The 25,964-nt window shown below is 42.0% G+C and overlaps 1 protein-coding gene across 4 annotated transcripts in view; it reads left to right on the top strand.

Annotated features, from left to right (window-relative positions):
* Positions 1 to 13,852: 13,852 nt before the first annotated feature.
* The window catches only part of spop (speckle type BTB/POZ protein), a 35,514-nt gene continuing 23,402 nt past the window's right edge, over positions 13,853 to 25,964 (top strand). The window contains exons 1-5 of one of the 4 annotated variants that reach the window (XM_010904066.3): positions 13,855 to 13,934; positions 16,302 to 16,372; positions 22,285 to 22,478; positions 22,661 to 22,782; positions 23,275 to 23,426. In XM_010904066.3, the coding sequence (XP_010902368.1) occupies positions 22,401 to 22,478; positions 22,661 to 22,782; positions 23,275 to 23,426 (352 nt within the window). In that variant the 5' untranslated portion in view covers positions 13,855 to 13,934; positions 16,302 to 16,372; positions 22,285 to 22,400. Of the gene's footprint in view, positions 13,935 to 14,174; positions 14,883 to 16,282; positions 16,373 to 22,284; positions 22,479 to 22,660; positions 22,783 to 23,274; positions 23,427 to 25,964 lie in introns of those variants that run through there. The other 3 variants (XM_010904058.3, XM_034292300.1, XM_010904093.3) reach the window with 3 other exon arrangements.

The raw sequence follows: 25,964 nt of genomic DNA, 5'->3' as shown, positions 1-25,964 counted from the left end.
CCATCCATAATCTTTTTTAGTTTCCTGTGTCCTTTTGGTTCTTTCTGTGCACTTTTTCTAAAGCTTTTTTTCATTTTATGGCAGATTGACTCCAATAACAGATTATGACTAGTTAGCCATCAAAGATGTGAATGCTTAACTGATAACTAATAATCACGCTTATATATGTATTGCTTAATGTCTGTATTTCTATCTGGAATAAGACAATGAGGGGTTGTCAAACATTTGGTTTGATAACTAACACACCATTGACTGATCAAGGTCACGGCGTTGCTCAATTACTTCAGCCTGGATCTGAATCAAGACTTTCACGTATTTGTAGTCGGCTTGAAATACGTGTTAGCTAGCTACACGCACTTAGCTTACTCCAGACGTCAAAACCAATCAGAAATAATTTTACACAGCTGGGAAGTCGGGTCGCGCCACTGCAATGTCATACAACACTGCTCAAGTTAAATATTCGCCATGAAAACGAGACCCTAGGAGACTCGTTGCGCCTGTTTTTTTTTATTCCGCACCAAACCATTGTTGCCAACTCCTCAGTAAGGAAAGTCGCTATTGCCTGTTCTAAAAGTCGCTAAATGACGTCATCGCCTAATTTGCATAATTGCCATTAGCATCATGAATGAATTATTTTTATAATTTTTTTACATACAAATCTCTCGTTGGGGAAAAGAATATACATGCGTATTTACAAATGTTGTCCATGTACAAGAAATAATCACCTGAGCAAAAAAACTAAGAACAAATTAAAAAAAGGGTCGCTATTTAAGTCAAAATCAAAAGCCTAGAAAAAAAAATAAACATTTAGAGCGACACACAAGGGGAGATATCATCATGGTCATGGATTAAGAGAACTGCAGTGATTTATTTTAGACAAAGAACATTTACATTTTACATTATGGGCGGGAAAAGCCAGCGGGGGCTTCCCGCATGTGCGATTAATTTTCAGTCTGGACGTGGAGGAGTGAACATCTCCTGCTCTGACTGCAGCTCGGAGGAACTGCTGTGCGAGGACTGGGCCTCCTGTGAGTGCTTTCAAATGGGGGAGGGGCCCACGGCGGCACTCGCTGCTCGTTGAGAAGAGTAGGAACAAGTCTCCAATAACACCACAAAAAGTTGCTAGATTCGTCGCTAGTCGCTTTTTTGAAAAAAAGTCAAGGGGGTCTGAAAAGTTGCTAAATCTAGCGTCAAAGTCGCTAAGTTGGCAACACTGCACCAAACATACCGGGAGAAACCCTGGAAAGTATGCGTCCGGTAACGACCCTGGTTCACAAAAAAACAGTGAATTGTAACTAAGGGTTTTTAGTATTAATGGGTTAAATACTGCCAATATTTTAAAGATTTTTTTTTTTTTGTCAAAACATTTTCTGCTTTACTGTTTATGTGTTGGTGACTTTTTAATTTCATATAGCTTGTCCTGCATGATATTAACTTGGGAGTACAGCAAATCCGTTTTTGTGTTTTGCCTTGTGAAAAGATGAGGGAAAACGTATTGGTGATCTTGGTGCCGATAACCCTGGCACAATTATCAGACCACGTTGATTCATTTCGATCATTCAAACATTTAATAAACAAAGACTTAATTATGTTTTGCCTTTCCGCCACCTTTATATAGTCTCAGCCACTTATTTTATAGGAATGACACATTTTTGTAAGCAGGATAGTCTACCTAATAACGTTGCCAGTGAGTGTATACACTGCTCAAAAATATGAAGGGAACACATAATCATCATAGTATAACACCAAGTCAATTAAACTTGAGGGATATCAATCTGTCCAGTTAGGAAGCTAAGCAATTGTGAATCAATGTCACCTGTTTTGGTGCAAATGAAAGTGACAACATGTGCACTGGAGAGGCAATAGCAAGACAACCCCCAAAATAGTAATGGTTTTGAAGGTGGTGGCCACAGACAACACCTCTCTCCTTATTCTTCCTGACAGATTCTTCTCTAGTTTTGCGTTTTGCTAGTGTCCTTGTCACTACTGATTCACCATCGCTTATGCTTCCTAACTGGGCAGATTGATATCCCTGAAGTTTAATTGACTTGGTGTTATACTGTCATGATTACATGTTCCCTTAACTTTTTTTGAGCAGTGTATTTGCTGAATGACATTATGTAAATGTATATTTTTTTAATATTTTAGTTGATAGTAACTTGATATAAAAGTTAATTATATAACTCACAACATTTAGGCTACAGTAAAGCTTCAGATTATTATGATTTGAAATAATTAATACATTTCCTAAAATTGTACAGAATAATTATGGAAAAGTATGGTATGCCACTGTTATATTTAAAGAAAAAAAAAGAAGTACGGGAGGTGATATCATAGAATAAGTCCCCTGATCTACCACTGGATCAAGGCCTCCTTAACTCAAGGGAAATGTGGAAATAAATTTGGCAAATGAAAGCTTGGGATAGGTAACCACAAGGTGGGACAGATTGGAAATGTAGCCAGGACACTGGGGTTACTCTTACAATAGTGCCAAGACTTCTGGAACCACTGAGTCAGGACAGCTGAAAAACGGCATATGATACATAGCAATGTCCCCACTCATTTACAACCACTTTGTAACATACAGAGGTGAGGGAGCTGGGAAGCAGATGCAGGCGGATGTTTTTTAATAACACAACACAGTAGGTAGTACACAATTTACACTAACAGATTTGACAGAATACCACTTGGCAATGAACAAACAGATAGGGTTGCGCTTAAGCTCTTGAGAATAGAAGAACTATCAGATGCCTGGCTAGATGACAGTCTATAATAACTGATAATGGATAAAACACTGTAGGTGGCATATATGAAGGTGAACGTGAAGGTGAATATGAACGTGAAGGTGACCAGTAGGCTTGATACTGTCCACCCTTGCTGTCTTGCAAGGTGGGCTCTCGTCGCCACTGGGATGCCCTCCCTCCAATGCCTTTCAGGGGAAGAGTCACTGGCTTGTTGTTGTCTCTCTGTTGCGCACTTGTGCAATTGGGCTGTACGCTGCTGGCAATACTTGGCCCTCTTTCAGGGGGGTTGCGGTTGGTGGGTGTCCCTTTGGTTGATGCCTGGCAATGTGGGTGGATTGATTTCCTGCCTGTTGGGCCCTGTCCGGGGCCTCCCCCGGGTAGGGCCACAGTGTCGCCGGACCCCCCCGTCTCAGTTCCAAGGTATTACGCTGCTATATTATTGTGCTGGGGGATATGAGGAATGCACTTTCTAACTTTTCTCAGTCTCCTCCAGTTATAAATTTTAGGAGGAGATGAGGTCCTGGTCCACACCTGCGGAGTACCTGTTTTGGGGGGCCCGTTGCTGTCCCTGTCCTTGTCCACCTGGTCATACTTTTGACCTAGTCTAGAATCAAATAGACTCTGGATTTAGCCCAGATAATTTTTTTTATTATTCTAATTGGACTCTTAATATCACACCCGGCACAGCCAGATAAGGACTGGTCACCCCTCTGAGCCTGGGTCCTCTCTAGGTTTCTTCCTAAAATTCTGCCTTCTTAGGGAGTTTTTCCTAGCCACTGAAATCCAACACTACTGTTGTTTGCTCCTTGGGGTTTAAGGCCGGGTGTCTCTGTAAAGCACTTTGTGACAACTGCTGTTGTAAAAAGGGCTTTATATATACATTTGATTGATTGATTGATATATAGGGTAGTTGATGAGCTGATGGAATCTGGCTGTGCATAACTGCAATGAGGAACAGGTGCAGGTGACTGGAGTGGTTGTATGTCCCACTCATAGAGAAGTTCAAATACTGTTTGGGCATGCCCAACCCTGTTCCTGAAGATGTACTGTACTGCAGGTTTTGTCTTCAACCCAACTTGTGACTAACCAGGTTAAGCTTTTCATCCTGCTATATATTAGAATCAGGTGTGCTAAGTTAGAGTTGGAGAGAAACCCTACTGGACAGTAGTGTCCAGGAACAGGGTAATACATACAATATTACCAAAGGGTCCTAGACTAGAACAATTCATAAGGCCCTTGTTCCACAATGTGGGCACAACAGAGATTTCCAAACGTGTCTACCCTCCCACGTGTTAATAAGGCATGCAAATGACAAACTGTGCACTCTAAACTCACTATAGTATAGTCTACACTGCAACCAAGCATTAAGGGGAAACACAAAAAAAATCTGTGGTTTTACACATAGTATGGGGTCCAACCCTTGCTTTACTCTATCCTGCTGACCAGTGCTTGACATTAATTTTTTGCTCACCAGCCACTGTGGCTAGTGGTTTTCCAAAGTTACTAGCCAATCAACATTTTCACTAGCCACCATTTTGTTGTTGGGGAATTTCTTTGATAAAATTTGACTATGATGTGCTACATCATAGCCTGTCTTGTTCACTGGTTCAGTCACTATTAGGCAAAGGTGGTACCCCACTCTACCAGACACCCCTCTGTGAAATACTTTATATAATTTGGCTACACACATAAAAAATACAACTATTGTAGTGTTAAATCTGCCCTGTTGTCCACTAATGCACGCTACAATGCCCTCCCTAATATCAACCAAAATATTCAAGCAATATATAAATATATATATATACACTCACCTAAAGGATTATTAGGAACACCATACTAATACTGTGTTTGACCCCCTTTTGCCTTCAGAACTGCCTTAATTCTACGTGGCATTGATTCAACAAGGTTCTGAAAGCATTCTTTAGAAATGTTGGCCCATATTGATAGGATAGCATCTTGCAGTTGATGGAGATTTGTGGGATGCACATCCAGGGCACGAAGCTCCCGTTCCACCACATCCCAAAGATGCTCTATTGGGTTAAGATCTGGTGACTGTGGGGGCCATTTCAGTACAGTGAACTCATTGTCATGTTCAAGAAACCAATTTGAAATGATTCGAGCTTTGTGACATGGTGCATTATCCTGCAGGAAGTAGCTATCAGAGGATGGGTACATGGTAGTCTTAAAGGGATGGACATAGTCAGAAACAATGCTCAGGTAGGCAGTGGCATTTAAACGATGCCCAATTGGCACTAAGGGGCCTAAAGTGGGCCAAGAAAACATCCCCACACCATTACACCACCACCACCAGCCTGCACAGTGGTAACAAGGCATAATGGATCCATGTTCTCATTCTGTTTACGCCAAATTCTGACTCTACCATCTGAATGTCTCAACAGAAATCGAGACTCATCAGACCAGGCAACATTCTTCCAGTCTTCAACTGTCCAATTTTGGTGAGCTTGTGTAAATTGTAGCCTCTTTTTCCTATTTGTAGTGGAGATGAGTGGTATCCGGTGGGGTCTTCTGCTGTTGTAGCCCATCCGCCTCAAGGTTGTGCGTGTTGTGGCTTCACAAATACTTTGCTGCATACCTCGGTTGTAACGAGTGGTTATTTCAGTCAAAGTTGCTCTTTTATCAGCTTGAATCAGTTGGCCCATTCTCCTCTGACCTCTAGCATCAACAAGGCATTTTCGCCCACAGGACTGCCGCATACTGGATGTTTTTCCCTTTTCGCACCATTCTTTGTAAACCCTAGAAATGGTTGTGCGTGAAAATCCCAGTAACTGAGAAGATTGTGAAATACTCAGACCGGCCCGTCTGGCACCAACAACCATGCCACGCTCAAAATTGCTTGAATCACCTTTCTTTCCCATTCTGACATTCAGTTTGGAGTTCAGGAGATTGTCTTGACCAGGACCACACCCCTAAATGCATTGAAGCAACTCCCATGTCATTGGTTGATTAGATAATTGCATTAATGAGAAATTGAACTGGTGTTCCTAATAATCCTTTAGGTGAGTGTATATATACTATATACTTAACATAACCTAGAACTATTGACATGTTATTTAAAAAGAAAAATGAAATCACCCATCAGCTTTATAATTAATCACAGTCAATATTATTGTTGTCGATTTTTGTTATGCTATGTTCTTGTTATTACAGATTTGCATGAAAAACAAAACAGCTTTGTCAAGTTATTTTCCCCATCCTTGCCTTGACACCACATGGTTAATCTCCCTCGACTTCCTTCAGCTTTACTTGGCTCTGCTGCTGTCGCTGATCCAGCGTCTTCACGTTCATATATTTATATTGTTGGTAACATAATTCAGTTAATTTTGTTTTTTTACACATATATTGCATATATAGCCTAACGTTTTTGGTGATAGTACATACCCTAATCCAGAGGCGTCGCTATGATCACAATACATTCGGGGCTTAGCCTAAAAATCCCCTATGCAAAAAATGAAGTAGGAAAATGACTGTGTAAAATGTCAAAAGAACCAGAGACTAGCCAGTGTAGCATTTTGCCTCTAGGTTTTATGGGCATTATGACTCATACTATTTAGATCCTTGGGGGAGTTAAGGTGCCTTACAGACTGAATGTGCTACCATATTCTTCCAGAATAATTTCTGCACAATTTCCCTGGGTCCAGGCCTCATTTGCCAGTTCCATAATCCAGCCCTGCATGCATCCTAATAAACTACTTGGGTAGTAATTGGCAATGGCATGATTTGGGGAGGTTTTGAAGTGTTCCAATGTCTCCTATTGTCAGGGCTGAGGCGAACATGAGGAACAGGAGACGTGGAGTCGTTTAGAAACACTGTTTAGTTCAGTATAAATTAGGAAGCACTGACTTGTGCTCACAAACGGTGAGACAATAACATACAAAGACGGGAAGCAGAGGGAACATATATACTGGGGGGAATGATTAGAATGAGGACCAGGTGCGCTAAACAAGACAACAGGTGAAATGAATAAATGAGGTGGGCGGTGGTGTTAGAAGACCTGTGACGTTGATAGCTGGAGCCTGCCTGCTGCAGGGGGAGGAGAGGCAGCAGAGGGCGCAGTCGTCACAGTACCCCCCCTCTGACGCGTGGTCCTAGCCACGCAACGACACCGGCCCTGGGGCCGACCCGAGGGACGTGGAGCAGGGCGATCCGGGCGACGGCATTGGAAGTTGCGCAGGAAGCCAGGACGTCCCTCACCGGAACCCAGCTCCGTTCCTCCGGGCCGTACCCTTCCCACTCCATGAGGTACTGGGGGCCCCCCACCCGGCGCCTCGAGTTGATGATGGACCTCACACCCCTGAAGGGTGAAACGAGGGACACATGAAACGAGGGGTTAATACGGTAGTCAGGGGGAAGGCATAATCAATATGTCACCTCGTTGACTCTCCTCAGGACTTTAAAAGGCCCCACAAACCGCGAGCCCAGCTTCCGGCAGGGCAGGCGGAGGGGCAGGCCCAGTCGAGTAGTGAGTAGTGAAGGGAGTTCAATGAGTGTTCCGCCCAGGGCAGGAACTCCGCCCACTCCCCCGGCCGGTCCTGGCAGTAGGACCGAAGGAACCTGCCCATCGCTTGATTAACGTTAGATTGGGGATGTTAGCCCGAGGTCAGGCTGACCGAGACCCCCAGGTGCTGCATGAACACCTTCCACACCCTGGACGTGAACTGGGGACCCTGGTCAGACACAATGTCCTCGGACACCCTCACGTCCTTAGCTAAAGTGGGCCACCAGTACTTACTGGCCAGGGCACGCACCGTTGACCGGAGGAGGGAGATGTATGCGCCCAGTAGATGAGTCGGTCACGGACAGACGCCGGCACATACGTGCAACCCTCAGGGCACACGGGCGGAGAGGGCTCGTCACGCTGCGCTCAAGTGATGTCCGCGTCCAATTCCCACACCACCGGCGCTACGAATCACGACGCTGGCAGCACGGGAGCATCATCCACTGGCCTCTCCTCCGTATCATGTTGTCGGGACAGCACGTCGGCCCCAACGTTCTTGCTCCCTGGCATGTATGTGAGAGTAAAAACAAACCGGGTGAAGAACATAGCCCAACTTGCCTGGCGAGGGGTCAGCCTCTTCGCTGCCGGCATGTTCTCCAGGTTTCAGTGGTCCGTCCAGACGAGGAAAGGGTGTTTTTAGCCCCCGCTAACCAGTGCCACCAAGCCGACAAGGCTCGAACCACGGCCAACAGCTCACGATTACCCACGTCGTAATTCCGCTCCGAGCTTCTGAGAGAAGAAGGCACAGGGACGGAGCATGTTACGACTACCCGTCCGTTGGGAGAGGATGGCACCGAGCCCACAGTTGGACGCGTCCACCTTCACGATGAACTGGAGGGTCGGGATGGGCCAGGACTGGAGTGGTGGTGAAACAATGTTTCAGTTCCACAAACGCCCGCTCCGCCTCTGCGGTCCATCACAACCGGGTCACCCCCCCTTCAGAAGGGAGGTGATTGGAGCCACGACCTGGCTAAAGCCCCGAATAAACCTCCGGTAGTAATTCAAGAAGCCTAAGAAGCCTAAGCCTGAGGCTCCTCCATAGCCACACCTGCGCTGGAAAAATGATACCCCAGGAAGGACACAGATAACTGGAAGAACAGACACTTTTTGGCTGTCACAGGTCATGCTCCAACAGTCTAACAAGCACTTTCAGGGGGAATTGGCACGGTGGGAGCACTGTCTGGACTTTCCACCGTGGTCGAGCCAATGGAAACACCCAAACACCTACCCTGACAATTCCGAGACCAACCCGAAAGACCCTGACTAGACCAAGAAATGACTGGGTCATGGAGAGACAACCAGGGGAAACCAACATAACAAGGAACTTGGGAGAGTCAATGACGTGGAACGAGAGGGTTTCACTACGCCGGCTGCCAGTGACCATGAGGAGAGGGATAGTGCATTGGGTGACCAAACCCGATCCTAGTGTCCGGTTGTCCAAAGCTCTTACAGGTAGTGGGGTGGTAAGGACCTGAAGGGGAATGTGCGAGTGTAGAGCGAAGGACTTATCAATGAAATTCCCAGCCGTGCCCGAGTCTACAAGCGCCTTACACTGGATTGGGCATGTGGTACCTGGGGTGACACGGAAGTGTTCGTGCCTGTCGCCTCTCGACTTGGGTTAGGAACAGTTGTGTGGTGCAGTGGGGCGGCCCCTTTTCCTCTTAGAGGCACCCCGCACCTGTCCTCCCCGACCTCTGCCCAGGAAAGCAGCCACCCCCAGGTCTATGGGGACGGCGGTGTCCAGTTGCTGGGGTGGAACGGGCGGGCCTCTTCCGGGACGTCCTCGGGCAGCCAGCAGATTGTCGATACGGAACGAGAGGTCCCCCAGTTGGTCCAGGGAGAGGGTCACGTCCTGACATGTCAACTCCCTCCGGACGTCCTTGCGAAGGTTGCATCTGTAGTGGTCGATGAGAGCCCACTCGTTCCACCCAGACCCCGCTGCCAGGGTCCTGAACTCCAGTGCGTATTCCTGCGCCGATCTTGTCCCCTGCCGCAGATGGAACAGCCTTAACCCGCCTATCTTCCCTCGTGTGGATGGTCAAACACGGCTCGGAAGCGGCGGATGAACTTGGCGTAACTGCCCTGGGTGGGACGGCAGTGGCCCACACCAGGGCATTCCCAGACAGGCAGGAGACGAGTGAAGAGATCTTCTGGGCATCGGTCGGCGCAGGATGGATCGCCTGGAGCGCAATGTCGACTTGCAACAGAAAACCCTGGCAGCGGTCTGCCGTCCCTTAGTAATCCTGTGGGAACGGGATGTGTATCGCCCCCATACTGGGTGGCGCAGCCTGGGGTGACGGCAGCACGGCAGGTGTTGTGGGGCTCCACTGGCTCAGCTCCAGGCGCTGCACAGCTTTGAGGACACTGTCCAGGCTGGAATGTTATTCCGAACAAAACTTGTATGGCTTCCTGTGTTCAAACGCTCTTCAGGATGTTTTAGACTTTAAAACCAATGTGTCCGAAATTGTTACTACACTTACAATGTTTTGTTATAAGTACTTCCTCCAATAAATTAAAATGATGCAATCTTTGCAAGATGCAAGGAATTGAGCTTATTACTTCAAGTTAGTTCTTTTTACACCAGGGCCTGTTTTACTTTAATCTGGTTACTAAGTTTGGCCGGACAGCCAGCTTTAGGACGATCATGTCCAGTTTGTTGAATTTGGCACAGGTTGACTTCAGTTAAGGTTTAAAATATCTCAAGCATGATCTGATTCCTTTGTCTTTATGGAGTGTTGTGTGGAGATACATGGCAAAAAATATATATTTAATCAATTATACTTAGTCTATATTCACAAATGCTCAAACCTTAGACAATAAAATGGATGAACTACACGCATGGACTAACGTGTTGTTTGTAGAGACCTGGCTGTATCCAACCGATACCAGACTTGTGCATCACCCCTGCTAGCTTTTCTATCAATTTGCATACAGTCCCAATAGATCTAGGGACGATGCCATCGCCCTGACGACCCACTGCCCTCTCCCACCCATCATCAAAGTCTCTGACTTCATGTTCTTATGTATGTTTATCAAAGATGACCTCACTTGGTCCAGGCAAGCAAACTACATTCAGTGAAAACTGCCCAAAAGTGACTATACTTCCTGAGGAGATTCATGAGATTATTTGGATTATCCTGATTTCAGAACAATGGTGGATTCCGGGTGGATTTCAATAACAAAATGTAATAAAACTTTAGAATTTGTCAAATAATATAACATTTGTCATTTGTATCATGTTGTATATTTACACTTACTAATATTTTGCACTAGTTATGTTTAACCGTTACAGTGATAAAGTAGATATTAGGCTACCTATAAAGCCTTTCAGTAAAGTAAAAATGTTTCATGTCCCCATGAAACAATCCTGCATGGGGGTTCTGATGGGCATAACGAGTTGATTTCAACACCAGTGCACAGGTCCAAGCCAAGAGGAGTTTTGGGAAAATACAATCGCTTAAATTACGAGTCTGGTTCTATGCACTGACACTGAAATTAACCCATTTCAATGCAAGGACTCCTGTGACAGACCCGCAAAGTTGTGCCGTTCTTGTAGCCTATTCACTTGGCGAAAATGACATTGTATTTTTCCTAAAACTCCTCTTGGTTTTTCCATACCTTATTCATGCCACCTATGCACAAATTATGCATGTGCTTAAAGTAGGAATAGTGATTGGCAACATGATGACAGAGCAAGGATTTAAAACAGCACTTGCCATCTTTACTGTCTGATTTTATCTGCTGCTCTGGGCTTATTTGCTATGTCTGACCATTAAAGTCCTGCCCTCTCATTAGCTTAAGGACAAGGAAATATAAAAATAAATGCAGAAATAAAAGAATATGGAATTAAATAAATACAAACTTAATTATATACAGAAATATAGGATTATGGAAATGAATATAAAAAATAAATAAATACAGAAACTAATGATCAAGGAATTAAATGAATAGGGAAATACTATTGATTAATACATTTATTATAATATTTTTTATGTATAAATATAATTATTGACATATTTTCTGTCTCTTCAAATACAAACACTTAAAGTGATCCCATGCTGGCTATATTCTACTTCTTGTTTGTTACATAGCTAGTAGCCTACACTGTGATATGTAATCCTATTTAGAACACCGGATTTGGTAATTCTGAAAAGTTTGTATCTGGTTCAGGCTTATCCAATCCAATGTTGATTTGAAAAACTAACACAAAAATAAGATGGATGATCTTGGATAGAAAAAATGGGATTTCCAAATTCTCATAATTCTGATCCAGATTAAACTTTTTGAACAACTGAGCCTAGATATTATGTTTGGGTAGTCATTTATGTGATTTATTATTTATCTTAGGGATATTTTTGGAAGGGTGTCCACTTATAGGCAGAGTTGCTATTATGATAAATGTTCTCCATTTGATAATTGTTTTGCCTCACAGTGGACTGACTGAGCTCAAATCTTTTTGAGATGGTTCTATAGCCTTCTGAAGACTGATCTGCTCAAACCTCCCTCTTCTGAAAGTCCTCTGGGATCTCCTTTCCTCTCGGCATGGTGTGTTCTGCATTCACCTGTATGGGTAACACCAAACTGACCAAGTTTCTTGTCTCTATTCATGACGGTCACACCCAAAGTTTTTCATAAATATTCTTCTTTTCATTGGTTCATTTGGTACCCAATTATTTACCCGCCTGATTCTACTCACTTGATTTAACAAATGCAACTTGGGGTTTACTTATTTTTGCACCAACACTAATTGCTTTTTATTTTTGTTTTTCTAGTACCCCCATGATTTCCTATAAACCGACACATGGAACTGGTAACTATAAACATGTTAAAAAGACTGATTAAATAAAGATGTCATGGTTAACACAACAGAAATCTATAATTGCTCAAGGGGTTTACATGCTTCCAAGGAGCACTCTATTCCACATTAGACAATTACTATGTAGCTCATTACCTGTGTCAATAATTCTTATTTTCTAATTTTTAACAATGGTGCCAATCATTTTGGACATTACTGTTTTTACGATTCAGAGAATTTGGACAGTGACACTTTTTCCCAACAGTTAGGACATGAAATCATAGAGTGACGATGGGGATAACATTCTGTAACAGACTGTAAGCTTTAATTTTAGGATTATTTTACCCATATCCGATGAAGGGTTTAGAAATAACACAGTACATACTCCCCCAGTGTTAGTGAAATTCACATTGTTATAGCTTAAGTTTGCATACCCTGGCAGTAATTGGGAAATGTTGGCATTCATTTTGAAAATATGACTGATCGTGCAGAAGAATCTGTCTTTTATTTAAGGATAGTGATCATATGAAGCCATTTATTATCACATAGGTGTTTGGCTCTGTTTGAAATCAAAATGATAACAGAAATAGCCCAAATGGCCCTGATCAAAAGTTTACATACCCTTGAATGTTTGGCCTTGTAACAGACACACAAGGTGATACACACAGGTGAAAATGGCAATTAAAGGTGAATTTGCCACACCTGTGGCTTTTAAAATTGCAATTAATGTCTGTGTTTAAATAGTCAATGAATTTATTAGCTCTCACGTGGATGCACTGAGCAGGCTAGATTCTGAGCTATGGGGAGCAGAAAAGAACTGTCAAAAGACCTGCGTAACAAGGTAATGACACTTTATAAAGATGGAAAAATATATAAAAAGATATCCAAAGCCTTGCAAATGCCAGTCAGTACTGTTCAATCACTTATTAATAAGTGGAAGATTCTGGGATATCTTGGTACCAAGCCAAGGTCAGGTTGATCAAGAAAGATTTCAGCCAAAACTGCCAGAAGAATTGTTCGGGGTACAAAGAAAAACCCACAGGTAACCTCTGGAGAAATACAGGCTGCTCTGGAAAAAGACGATGTGGTTGTTTCAAGGAGCACAATATGACAATAGTTGCCATAAAGAAGCCTTTACTGTGTCAATGCCACAAAAAATACAATTTGCATTGTTCTGCATGGAAGCTGAGCACGGGACGCTCTTGGACATTCCAGCATGACAATGACCCTAAGCACAAGGCCAAGATGACCCTCCAGTGGTTACAGCAGAAAAAGGTGAAGGTTAAGAAATAACAGACATGTCTTTTGCCTGCTCAATCATGTTTTCTTTACAAAGGGTATGCAAACTTTTGAGCACAACTGTATGTTTAGCGTAGTGGATGCCATTTGAATCAATACGATTAAAACAAGGTTACATCTGTTTTCGTAATGTGTGTGTAATTGACACCATCTGAAATAGCTGATACAGTATGGGCTGAGCCTATATTAACCAGGAAAACTCCTTAGTCTAGGCAAAGAACGTGTTGGATGATATCTGGCAAAATATACCTACTTATCCAGGCACCACAAGACCACTGTCCTGACATTTCTCAGATACCAGCATCTAGAGATTCACTCATTTTCAGAAAATGTAATTTAATGACCATTCTGTGTTTGAAAGCTCCGTATTGTGTATTGGCCTAGTTTTTTATTTGTTCTTAACGCTCAAATGTTATCCGATTTCCACTCCAGAGCAGTAGATGGCGCTGTGCAAGCAAATGTTTTGGCTTAAATCCAATGATGGAATCTTGTCGATGTAGCTTCTTAGCTAGGTAGCAGTAGCAGCAGTTAGCTAACAACAGAAGAGGTCCGGGGAAATAAATACAAGCCAGCTAAGAAGGTGAGTTTACGGAATATGTAACAGGATATATGTCAAGATTAAATGGTAAAGTAATTATGAATATAATTATTTTTCCTTTATGACCAACAATGTTGTCATTTCCATACCTAAGACATTTGTTGCAACCATAACGTTAGCGCCTACCAGCCTAGCATAGCTAACTAGCTTTACCCAGGTTAACTGGCCAGGAAACTGTAAAGGGCTTTCAGCTACAGTGCAGTTGTTCGGTAGTCGAATACGATTTAGACTTATCTTTTGGTACCGCAGCCAGTTTAGTTATGTAGTTACTGTTATCTTTACAGTAACTACAGTAATTGTAATAGAGAGTAAATTAAGGTTGCGTTAACTTTTTATATACAGGTTTTTGTTTAATTTAGTGAAATTAAGCTAATATATTCATGTTTCAGCTGTAACTAGTTTAGTTAGCCACATACAGTAACTTGCTATTCATGTTGTCGCGAGATAACGGCTTGCCATCAGGAGGTAGTTAGCTACTAATCTACCTATCTATCGTAAAAAAAGCTTTGGTGATGTGTCGTTAGGACTAGTAGGAGCCTACTGTAGTTTGTAAGAGTTTACCCTCAGGTTAATTACGAAAGACTGGGTAGGACAGGAGCTAGTTACACGGTGGTAAATAACTAAGTAATACATATATAGTTTTTGCGGTCTACAGTACTTTCGCTAGAAATGTTGGATTTACAATATATATCAATTAAGCAGACAACCACCCACCGTCCTTGTTTGGTGCGTAACACCTGTACAGATGTAGTTCATGTTGCATTGTAATCCAATGCCATTGTACCCCTGTTTGAAATTAGGGAACTGAAGGTAGTGATTGAACAAATGGAGTAATGCTGAGAAGCATCCTAGGAAATATATAAACTTTTACTACTGTACTGTTGCTTGCTTGCCAGCTAAGCAATGCATCAGCCTTCATCCATTGTGCAGGTAATGTTACTGCATTGCAGATCCTGCTGTTCCATTAGCTAATGCAATAGATTTATCATGATTCAAACATTCCATCTTAATGACATGTAGGCTGTCTGACCTATATTCTCCAATTACATCGTCTTCTCTCTTCAACTTTTATAGATTGAGTACACAATCTTAGTAAATTATAGAATATCTGCACCTCTGCCCCCATAGTTCTTAAATGAAATTACTCATTTGGCATATAAATTGCTTCTGAATTATTTTTTTTTGGTCAAAACCGCTTTTCTGTCAAGTATTGCCATATTTAATACTGTTTGTTCCCGTAAAGTTGTGCCTTGTCGACTTGCAGTAGAATATAATTGGCATTTTAACTGTCAATTTCAGATCGATAATGGTTTCATGTCTTATGAACGGACTTCATAATGAAAAACTGTACATCTGTCTTGAATCAACTGCATGAGATAATCAACTGTATTAGTTCTGGTGTGGGACAAATCCTCTATTTCCAAGGTTTCCATAGGGTGGGTGAGATTGGTCCCATACACTAGCTGATAATTTTCAAAGAGTATGTGGAGCTTTCTGTTTTCGTTCTCTTCTATTAGCCTAACACTTGGATCCGGAACATAATTTAGAATCTGACCAATTACAAATCACTTTATTTCTGGGTTAACAATGATTAACCCTCAGTGAACATGATAATTAAAGCTTTATTGGGTTGAACCCAGTCGCATATTGGCTTGGTATTAGCTCATGATATGACATGGCATTCTAGTGTTTGATAAATCTTTTCATTGTTGTATTGACCTTTTTTCACATCATTGTAAATCGTTGCTTAGGATTGTGAAATCCACATTTTCTTAAGCACACCTTGCTTGGGGAAGACAGATGAACACCGTAAATGTGGGGCGGGCGTAGTAGGTTGACTTCAGCATTGAAGGTTGCCTCACACAATACACACTTTCACTTTTGACTAAAGACAGACTGGTTCTATGTCAAATCTAGCCTAACATCTTGGTGCAGCTGCCCTGTTTGTAATACAGCATAAAATAGGTCTCCTGAGACATTAGGCATGCGTTGATGTCCTTACACCCCATTTATAATATTTCTCACAATGGTAAGCAATAATTTCAGAACTTTAAACTTATCCAACATCTAATTCTGCTCATTCCAAAACTTTATGGGATAATGGAATTTTCCCTCTTTAGTCCTGGCCATAGACACCGTCAAAGACAGCAGCTGGGAACAAGGCTGTACGTTAGTGATTAACTTAGCTGAAACGTTGGTACATCATCTGTACAAACCAATGTTAGGTATATTGTCTACCTATCTGTGTTCTACACTAAACTTGTACAATGGGCCACTTTACCATATTGTAAATATTGCAATGATGTGTCCTGCCTGGTCTAAACCTACAGAATGTCCACTCTGGCACAGGTTACAGAAAATGTTAATGATGGTTACGGGAGGAACTTCCGTCTTCAACTGTAGTCTAAGCAGTTTCCAAGGTAAGCCTAAAATGGACAAAAATACATTTATTATTCCCACTGCAGCTCATGATTGGAATTTATATATACATTGCAACTTCATCCATCAGTTCATTTTAAATTTATGATAAAGCTGTCTTGACTTGGCTAATGAAGTCACTTGTATACAGTTTTCTTGTTTGTGTATCACATCCGTTAGAAGTTTTTATCCATTAATTTTTATGTCTGTTAATAAAAGTGTGAATAATTTTTGTGGAGAACCCACCACTACAGCTATTAATTAATTAATTTTACCATACACTTAGGCTACTTTTTACATCTGGGTTGGTTTGTAATTACTGCAGACAAGCATAGAACACCATATGGGCATGATCAACATTGGTGTTTGGAATATATCTATTGTTTAAAGCTTATGGTAAGCATTGACTTATTGTTTCACTATGGTATAAATATGAGGTGACCCACATGCCAAATTCACATAGTCTCATTCATCGCTATAGAAAAGGCCTGAGAATACTGTATTGAAAATGCCAATTTCCACTACCAGGACAATAATTAAGAAGTTTAAAGCAAATGGAGATGTTAACAATTGACCTGGATGAGGACGATTCGATTCAACTTTGGCATTGAACAGTACAAATACAGTGCAACAAAATGCAGTTAGCATTTAACCAGAAGTGCAAATAGAGGGCAGAAAATGTATTTACAAGTATTTAGTATATTGCAAGTGGAATGTATAGATGTGCAATGAAGGCACATGCAGTACAAATGGCAATACTAAATGTGCAATGAAGGCAAATAGAAGAGGGCAGAAAATGTACAAGTATTAAGTATAGTGTATGTTACAAGTCAGATAACAGTTGTGCGGCTAAAATGGCAATTCTAAATGGCATTCTAGATGTGCAACCAAGGCAAATTTAAGGAATAAGGTAGCATGTGCAACCGGGATGCAGAGAGAGCAGCAATGAGGTCCCTGATTTAGAGGTGTATGTAACAACTGTAAAATTGCAAGCACGATGGCAATTCTAAATGTGCGATGAGGTAAATTGAATGTGCAAGATGCATGTGCAACTGAAATGCAGGGATAGCAGCAGTGAGGTTCCAGAGGTAGACACGTACCTGTAACAACTGAACTTCCATTATCGGACTTTGCAAGGCAATGTCAGAGTAGTACAAAGTAGTGCAACAAGGTCCCTGGGAGGTGTGGGTTATGGTTAGTGATGAATCACAGAGTTCTCTGGGTTACGAAGTTAAGCAGAGTTACAGTAGATGGGAAGAAACTGTTCCTGAGCCTGCTGGTGTGGGAACGAAGAGACCTGTACCGCCTGCCTGATGATAGGAGGGGAAACAGTTTGTGGCATGGATGTGAAGGGTCCCTGATGATCCCAGCGCCCTGCGCAGATACCGCTTGCGCTGGTTATCTATGATGGCAGGAAGCTGGGCACCAGTTATGTGCTGGGCGGTTTTCACCTCCCATTGTTGGGCCTTCCGGTCGGCTAAACCACACTGTGGTGCATTTTGTCCGAATGCTCTTGATTGTGGAGCACTAAAAGTTCACAAGGATCTTGGAGGACAGACAGGCTTTCTTCAGCCTCAAAAATTAACAGGAGCCGCTGCACCTTTTTGGCCAGGGTTGAGGGTCCAGGAGAGATCCTTGGAGATGTGTTCACCCAGGTATTTGATGCTGGACACACGATCCACCTCAGTGCCATTGATGGGAAGTGGGGCATGACTGCAGCCTTTAGACTTTCTGTAATCCAGGAACTGTGTACAGGAACACAGTTGTAGGTGAAGAGGGAGTACCGGAGAGGGCTCAGCACACAGCCTTGTAGAACACCGGCGTTCAGGATCAGGGTGGAGTAGGTGAAGTTGTCTAACCTGTGGTCTAGTGTATTGTCTCCTCAGGTGGCGCAGAAGACATTTGAGTGGAATTTGGGTAAAATCTGTTTTCAAATTTAAATGTTTGATTTCCCCTGCAATCACAAAAACACCATCCAGGTGTTCCTTCTGCTGTTTGCTAATGGCAGCCTGCAGTTCTTTTATTGCTAGTTTGGCGTTAGCATACTGGGTTATGTAGACTGCAGTAACAACTATAGATGTAAACTCCCGAGGCAAGTAAAAAGGCTTGCACCTAATCATCAGGTACTCCAGATTGGTTGAGCAGTGACACCTGGTTACGTTAGTGTTTGTACAGCATGTTTTGTTTACATAAATGCACATCCCACCTCCTGGTCTTGCCAGAGTCTTCCTCGTTCTGGTCTGCTCTGAAGACATTACGCCCTTCCAACTCTTATGTTTTCTGGTATGTTGTTGTTAGGCCACGTTTCCGAGAAAATCATGATGCTGCAATCCCAATCCGTTTTTGTAAGATGGCTGATGGGGGCCTAGCATTAGCCTTGCCCGAGGGCCTCCACGCTTCCCACGCCTTTGTTTCCGATCCGATCCGTGATGTGAATAGTGTCTCCTGGGGTGTCTTAATATCTCAGGTGGAAGTTGGAAGTTCTCTATATTGAAACCACGCGGGATGGTTTGAGAGGCCAAATCTCCAAGGATCACTGCTGGAGAATTGCAGACATTAGCTGGCTCTTGGGTTCACAAAGTCTCCAAAACTACGATCAGATGCCCACTGCATATTCAGACGTAGTTTGGGAGGGTTGCCATAAGAAAAAATCAAGCGCAGTGAAGAGAGACTGTGGGAAGAATTCAATCGCTAGTTTGGCCTAAATAAACTAATGTTATTGCTTAGAAACAAAGCTTAAGTTAGAACAAATTGCTGCGTTTAGGGTTCATTAAGGGTTATTCTGTACAAAAGGACCCTCCTTTATTTCAGAAGAGTAATTTAGGCTACGGCTAACAGAATCTGTGATAAAAAAAAAATTGCTTCAGTTTTGGTAAATACCTGGTGACAAAGGTGGTCAAGGATTTCACTTATGAACGAGAGCATATTGGAAACCATGAATTACTTTTCTAGCTGAAGGTTAAGGAGAATGGTAGTCTTGTTCTGAACCTTGAAAGGAACTTGTCTGTCAGGAGGAGGAAACGGATATATATTTAGTGAAATATATTGTCAGTCTTGGAGATTTCGCTATTCTCAAGTTTAATAATGAGAGAATGCTTCGAATCCATAGTGTTCATTTGTCAACAAAAATGTAATTGTTTCAGTTCTACCTACAAATATGTTAAAAATATATACATTACTGTTTACGTGTAACCACATCATGTAGGGGCCTATGAATCTGTTTTATTTTCATCCAAATGTGAATAAAAATTCATCAATTGAATATGATATAACAGTACATTTGTAATGATGCAACACGACATAGCATTTTTTTTTATCAAGGCAACTTATTTAAGCTTATTTAAATTAGACTTCCACGTACTAGCCAACGGTACCCTGACTGCTGTTAGTTATTGGGATGAAATCGTCAGACATTACTCTGGTGCAGTGGGCCCTGGGTGTTTAGGCCGTTACTGGAAGATGAAGGCATTGATGCCATTGACTGGCCCTCACGTTCCCCATACCTGAATTAAATTGAGACCCCTGACTGCAGTGTGCAGTTCATGGCGTGGATCAATGTTGGTGGGGTGAAACGTTTGACTTTGCCTACATTTGACCCCACCCACCATTTTTGTGCATCTGAGGTTTGAAAGTCACACACTGAATACAAACACATGTTTGTGCATGGCACCTGTTGAATACAAACATAGTAAATGTTTGAAGATAGAAGGAAATATTACATTGATACCAGAGTATGTAACCTCTGGAGCGAAGGTTACGCTGTGCTCCACCGCTCCATGTCTTTCCCATCGCTCTGCTCAAAACCGCTATTCAGTCACAGGAAATATAATTGCCACTCCAAATTAGCTTGTTTGAATTATGGCTAATCTGTCAATTTTGTGATTTATGTATGTTGAGTATTGGTTTTTATATAACCCAGCCATACAGTATTTTAATGAAGTCTGTCTTGTTTTTTTTTTATGGATTAGGATACAAAATAACCATGATTTCAATGAGTCTACAGATCTGTCTATCAGTCTTTTAGCCAAAATGTATACACCCAAAGTACCACTATATTATTAGTTTATTATTCATTTTATACAACAACACAATAGTAAAGCATTTCCGATACGCTATCGGCTGGAAAGAAAATCAGATGCTCAGCATTTTGAAACATTTTGCCTATAGAATGTACACTGCTTTCACAATAATGATCCTCAAGATTTATTGTTAAACAAACACGATGCTCTCAGTCGATCCAAAATATAATTGAATACATAAGTGTGCACAATTATTAGGCAACAATTAGTGTGCAGAATTTATGCAACTAAATTACAAAAATGATTTATCCAAGTCACTTGTTAATTCTAATCTTTTAGATTTAGTGCAACAAATAAGTAACACAAAATGAAAATTAAATAACATTTCTGGCCTTTCAAAAATATTCTGTGACCGATAAAGCCACCCTTCTTTTCAATAAATACCATGAGCTGGGAACCCTCCCTCATTACACCAATACATTTTACCTGAAAATGATTCAATCAAATGAGCATTCAAGTTTATATAGTTTGGAAAATATGCATAGAAATAATACGATCAGAATACTCACTTGCCTAATAATTGTGCACACAGTGTATAAACTAGTACATTTACTTGCTTTGAATTCATTTATATTGAATTGAAAAAAGCTGTATCAGCACGCAACCAAAATGGAACAAAAATATATTAAGTCAATGGGCTGCTTGTCAAGAAATCGCATGCTTTCAAATTTTAAGCTTATAAAAGCTTATAATTTGCGTATATTGGCTGTAAAATCAAATATCTAAAGCTGACTTGAAATGAAAATGTTTGCTTTAGAAAACATTTGAAATGATGTAATTCTTATCTTCTGTGTCCAGCGAAGAGCGTTGCAGCTGTGTAAAGTACGAGCCGTCGTGTTTGTCTCAACTGGTTACCAGCTGATCATCCCTTTATCACCCACTTGGTTTTAAATCTATCCTATATAGCAGTTGGGACAATATGCTTATCTTAATAAGAACCGCATGTAATGAGTGGAAACATTTCTCCTATAGTGTAGTTTTCCAATAATATTATAATGAAAAGATAATACACCTGCTGTCACATTTAATAATGTATATTCTATAGGTCTATCATTTAAGATGGATTATCATGTTAAAACGTAGATTTATTGTAAAAGTTAAGATTAGCTTTTGTTAACGTTAATACCTTCGTGAACCTCAGCTTGAGTGACCTTAAAGGAGACTAACGGGTCGGGTTAAACCCGTTTGACTCTGCCCACAATGAGCCCCGTCCCGAGCTGCACACTGCAGTCAGGAGCTTCTCTAGGTGGGATGTAATGTATTGGTGCATCTGCCACCGCACAGTAGCACCACAGACTGTCCAGTAACTTATTGATGCCCTGATCCTGGTCTGGGAGTTCCTCCAGGACACCATCCGCCATCTCATCAGGAGCATTCCCAGATGTTGTTGGGAGTTCACAGAGGCACGTGGGGGCCATACACACTACTGAGTCACATTATGATTTGGTGATAATGTGACTCCGTAGTGTTTGTTATTTGTTTTGAAACCATAATTTTAAAGTACAGTTTAACTTTGGGCTTTGATTTTGGCATTTGGCAAAATGTGTAGGTGGCAGTGATGGTAATTGCATGACTAAACTGGAACGCACTCGTGAAACCTGTTTGGACAAATAATAAACACTACACTAAATATAAACAATCAAAGATGTCAGTCTTAAACCTTACATGATCCAGTGCAGTGCACTGTAGCTAACTAGAGGAACAGTGAGCCTATTTCCACAATGGCTGTCTCCAGTATATACCATTGACTAAATGGAAAAGGACAGTTTTGGTTTCGGTAGACTCTGCCAACATGTTGTTTTGAAAGTCCTGCACCCTGTCCCTTGTCTTTTCAGGGCACACTTTTATGCCACCTATGGTTTATTAACACATCTTTGACTCTGGAGGAATATTGGACTTCTGAATAAACAGATTCTCCCAACCTGAACCACAACCTGCTGCCACCCTGGCGATGTCAAGAGTCCCGAGTCCCCCTCCCCCTGCGGAAATGTCCAGCGGGCCTGTGGCGGAGAGCTGGTGCTATACTCAGGTGAGGAGAAGATGTGGGTCATATTTTTAAGGAATTCTATTGTCTGGAGGTCAATGCTGGCGATCTGAGAGTCTGTATAGTATGTGGGTTCTTTATCTAAAATGTTCAATAACATATGGAAGGCATTCTTAAATAGGTCTAATCTTTTTAATCCCCAACTCTGACTGCATTCCTCCCCACAGATTAAAGTGGTTAAGTTCTCCTACATGTGGACCATCAACAACTTCAGTTTTTGTCGCGAGGAGATGGGCGAGGTCATTAAGAGCTCCACCTTCTCTTCAGGAGCCAATGATAAGCTTAAATGGTGTGTGGGATCAGGTTTTTGATTCCTCTTCATTTTCAGGATGTAATTAGTGATTTTCTATTTATTGCCCTTGCCACATTTTTGAAAATGCGTTTTTGGTTAAGTCAGATTCTGCATACTACAATTTTCAAGATTTTCTTTGTATGTAGTATTTCTACAAATAAATAAGCGACATATCATGCTTCATTGTTTTTGGGAATAGTTTTAGTCAATATCACAATATAAGTGAAATAAATATTTTTAATGTTCTTTCCCTTCTGACCCTCCGATTTGAATGTGTTGCTTACTGGTTTGTCATCACCTGGAGCATATTCATTTTGTAACAGAAAAAACTGAGTGACCTAACTGTATTTGTACAATTCATTGTTTGGCAAAACATTTTGTGACTAAGGTTTTATATTTGTCAGAATGAGTGCACCCCAGGTGTCGGCAACTTACTGACAATGGTTTCTTTCAGTTTTGCTTGTTCACTCATACTCATTATGCTGATAGGTGTCTGCGGGTGAACCCCAAAGGGCTGGATGAGGAGAGCAAAGACTACCTTTCCCTCTATCTGCTCCTGGTCAGTTGTCCAAAGGCTGAGGTGCGCGCCAAATTCAAGTTCTCCATCCTCAACGCCAAGGGAGAGGAGACCAAAGCCATGGGTGAGTATTGTTAGCCGTTGACTTTTTAGTATGGCTGTTGGAATGGCGTTGTCAGGTGATTGGATTCACAACTACTCTGATTAAGTTAAAATAGTACCAATAATGGCACTTAATATGTATTGTTTATTATCTGCAATATTAAAAAGTCTCCAGCTCTCATTTTTCTAATTTCACTCAGGGATTATAATAATAATAATAATAATACATGGGATTTATATAGCGCTTTTCAATGACCCAAAGACGCTTTACAAAAACAAGCAAAACAAAGAACACTAGATTATACATGCATTAGACCAGTGGTTCTCAACCAGTGGGGCGCAAGTAGGCTACAGGATGGGAGAAAAAAAGAAAATCAGAAAAAAGAAAATTCACAAAAATTCCCCCCATGTTGAAATGAAAGTGGTTGGACTATTATAACACACAAATCATCCTCCTGGCGACTTTTGTGTCAAAAGCGACTAGCGACAAATCTAGTGACATATATATATAGCATATTTGTCATAATTTAATGTATAGCATATAGCATATTTGTCATAATAAATCTCCCGAAGAGAAACGGTATCTCTCTCTCCCCCGTGTGTGTGTGTGTGTGTGTGTGTGTGTGTGTGTGTGTGTGTGTGTGTGTGTGTGTGTGTGTGTGTGTGTGTGTGTGTGTGTGTGTGTGTGTGTGTGTGTGTGTGTGTGTGTGTGTGTGTGTGTGTGTGTGTGTGTGTGTGTGTGTTAGGTCTTACTGAACGAATGGGGACCAAATGTCCCAATGAGTATAGTAAAACCAGAAAAAATTGACCTAATTGAGACCTTTTGCCGGTCCCCGTGAGGCAAAAGTAAATTTTCCGGCTCAGGGTTTAGGGTCAAACTTACAATTGATTTTATAGTTAGAATTGGGGTTTCTTTAAGGTCCAGGCGTTGTTGGTTATGTTTAGGGTTAAGGTTAGGCATAAATTTTACTTTATTGAGATTACGGTTAGGGTTAGGTTTAGGGCAAGGGAGCATGCAATTTATATTTTCTGGTCGCCATGAGGGTAGCTGTACAAACTTGTGTGTGTGTGTGCGAGGTTGTCAAGCCCGCAGGGCACTCTTTTGGAGTTTAACTCCGAAAAGACCAGTTAACCAAAGTTAACCACATTGATCTTATGATGGACATGTGTTGTGATATAAACAAACGAAACGTCAACGGCAAAATAAAAGCCTCTTATTAACGAGAGCGGTCTGAGAGAGCTCCAGCTTACAGTGAGGTCTCTGCGCAGGACTGTCTGACCGATGAGCTAGCTGCCAGGGCAGGCACTATCTGGCTGTCGCATCACTTCATGGAGCTTCTCAACTCTGAAAACTTTGAAGCAAATTGTCAATTGTCAATTTGAAGCACGTTGTCAGAAGTAAATTTAGTGATTAATAAGATGGCGAAAAATGTTTTGTGGTGTTTGGAGACTCGAAAGCACGTATCACTCTGCAGTTACTGTGCTCAACGAGCAGCAGGTTCTGCCGTGAGCCCCTCCCCCGTCCAAAAGCACTCACAGGCGGTCAGTCTCTCAGTAGCCTCGCGCAGCAGTGAGGACACTCACACCACTCCGCGTCCAGGCTGCAAATGAATCGCGCATTGAGTATGGCCGCCGCCGTTCCAGCCCTGGTTTACAGAGCGGAGTGTAAATGTAAATGTTTCTTCACTCACTCTCACACAAAAATAAATCGCTGCATTCCCTCCAGTCTAGTCTCTTGCCAAGTTCGCTTGTGCCATCTCTCGCTAGTCTAGTTGTTATCCATCGATATCAATTTACTTCAAAACCCAAACAAATCTTTACAGCATAGCCTAAACTTTATTGAAAACACAACCAATCCACATCCAAATTATTTCAAAACCCAAAAAAAATGGAGAGATTTCTAGTGAGAACCAACAAGGCAACCGATGCACACCAGCTGCAAAAAAGCTTTGAATGTACGATGAAGCATACCTGCAGTTTGGGTTTACAGTCACGGCTGATCTGAGACCTCAGTGTGTCGTGTGTGCCGAGGTGCAGGCAAACGACAGCATGAAGCCCTGCAAACTAAAAAGGGACCTCGAAACAAAGCATGCTGGCATTAAGGATAAACCGGCTGAATATTTTAAAAGAAAGCTTGATAGCCTCCATCAGCAACAGGCAACAATTTCAGTTCACAGCACTGTGCCTAAACAGTGTTTGGAGGCATCGTATGTAGTGGCCAAAAGAATAGCTAAACTGGGTACAATTGCAACAAGTGCAACATCGCGTGGCGGTCGGGGACAGTGCCTCTGGGATGGCAGACCGGGGTGGTGGTCCCTCTTTTTAAGAAGGGGGACCGGAGGGTGTGTTCCAACTATAGGGGGATCACACTTCTCAGCCTCCCCGGGAAAGTCTATGCCAGGGTTCTGGAGAGGAGAATACGGCCGATAGTAGAACCTCGGATTCAGGAGGAACAGTGTGGTTTTTGTCCGGGCCGTGGAACACTGGACCAGCTCTATACCCCCTACGGGGTGTTGGAGGGTTCATGGGAGTTTGCCCAACCAATCCACATGTGTTTTGT

Source organism: Esox lucius, chromosome 5 (assembly GCF_011004845.1).
Source record: "Esox lucius isolate fEsoLuc1 chromosome 5, fEsoLuc1.pri, whole genome shotgun sequence".
In the NCBI taxonomy this organism is placed as follows: domain Eukaryota; kingdom Metazoa; phylum Chordata; class Actinopteri; order Esociformes; family Esocidae; genus Esox; species Esox lucius.
The sequence above is the reverse complement of the archived record's forward strand: the minus strand, read 5'-3'. Positions and strand labels throughout refer to the sequence as shown.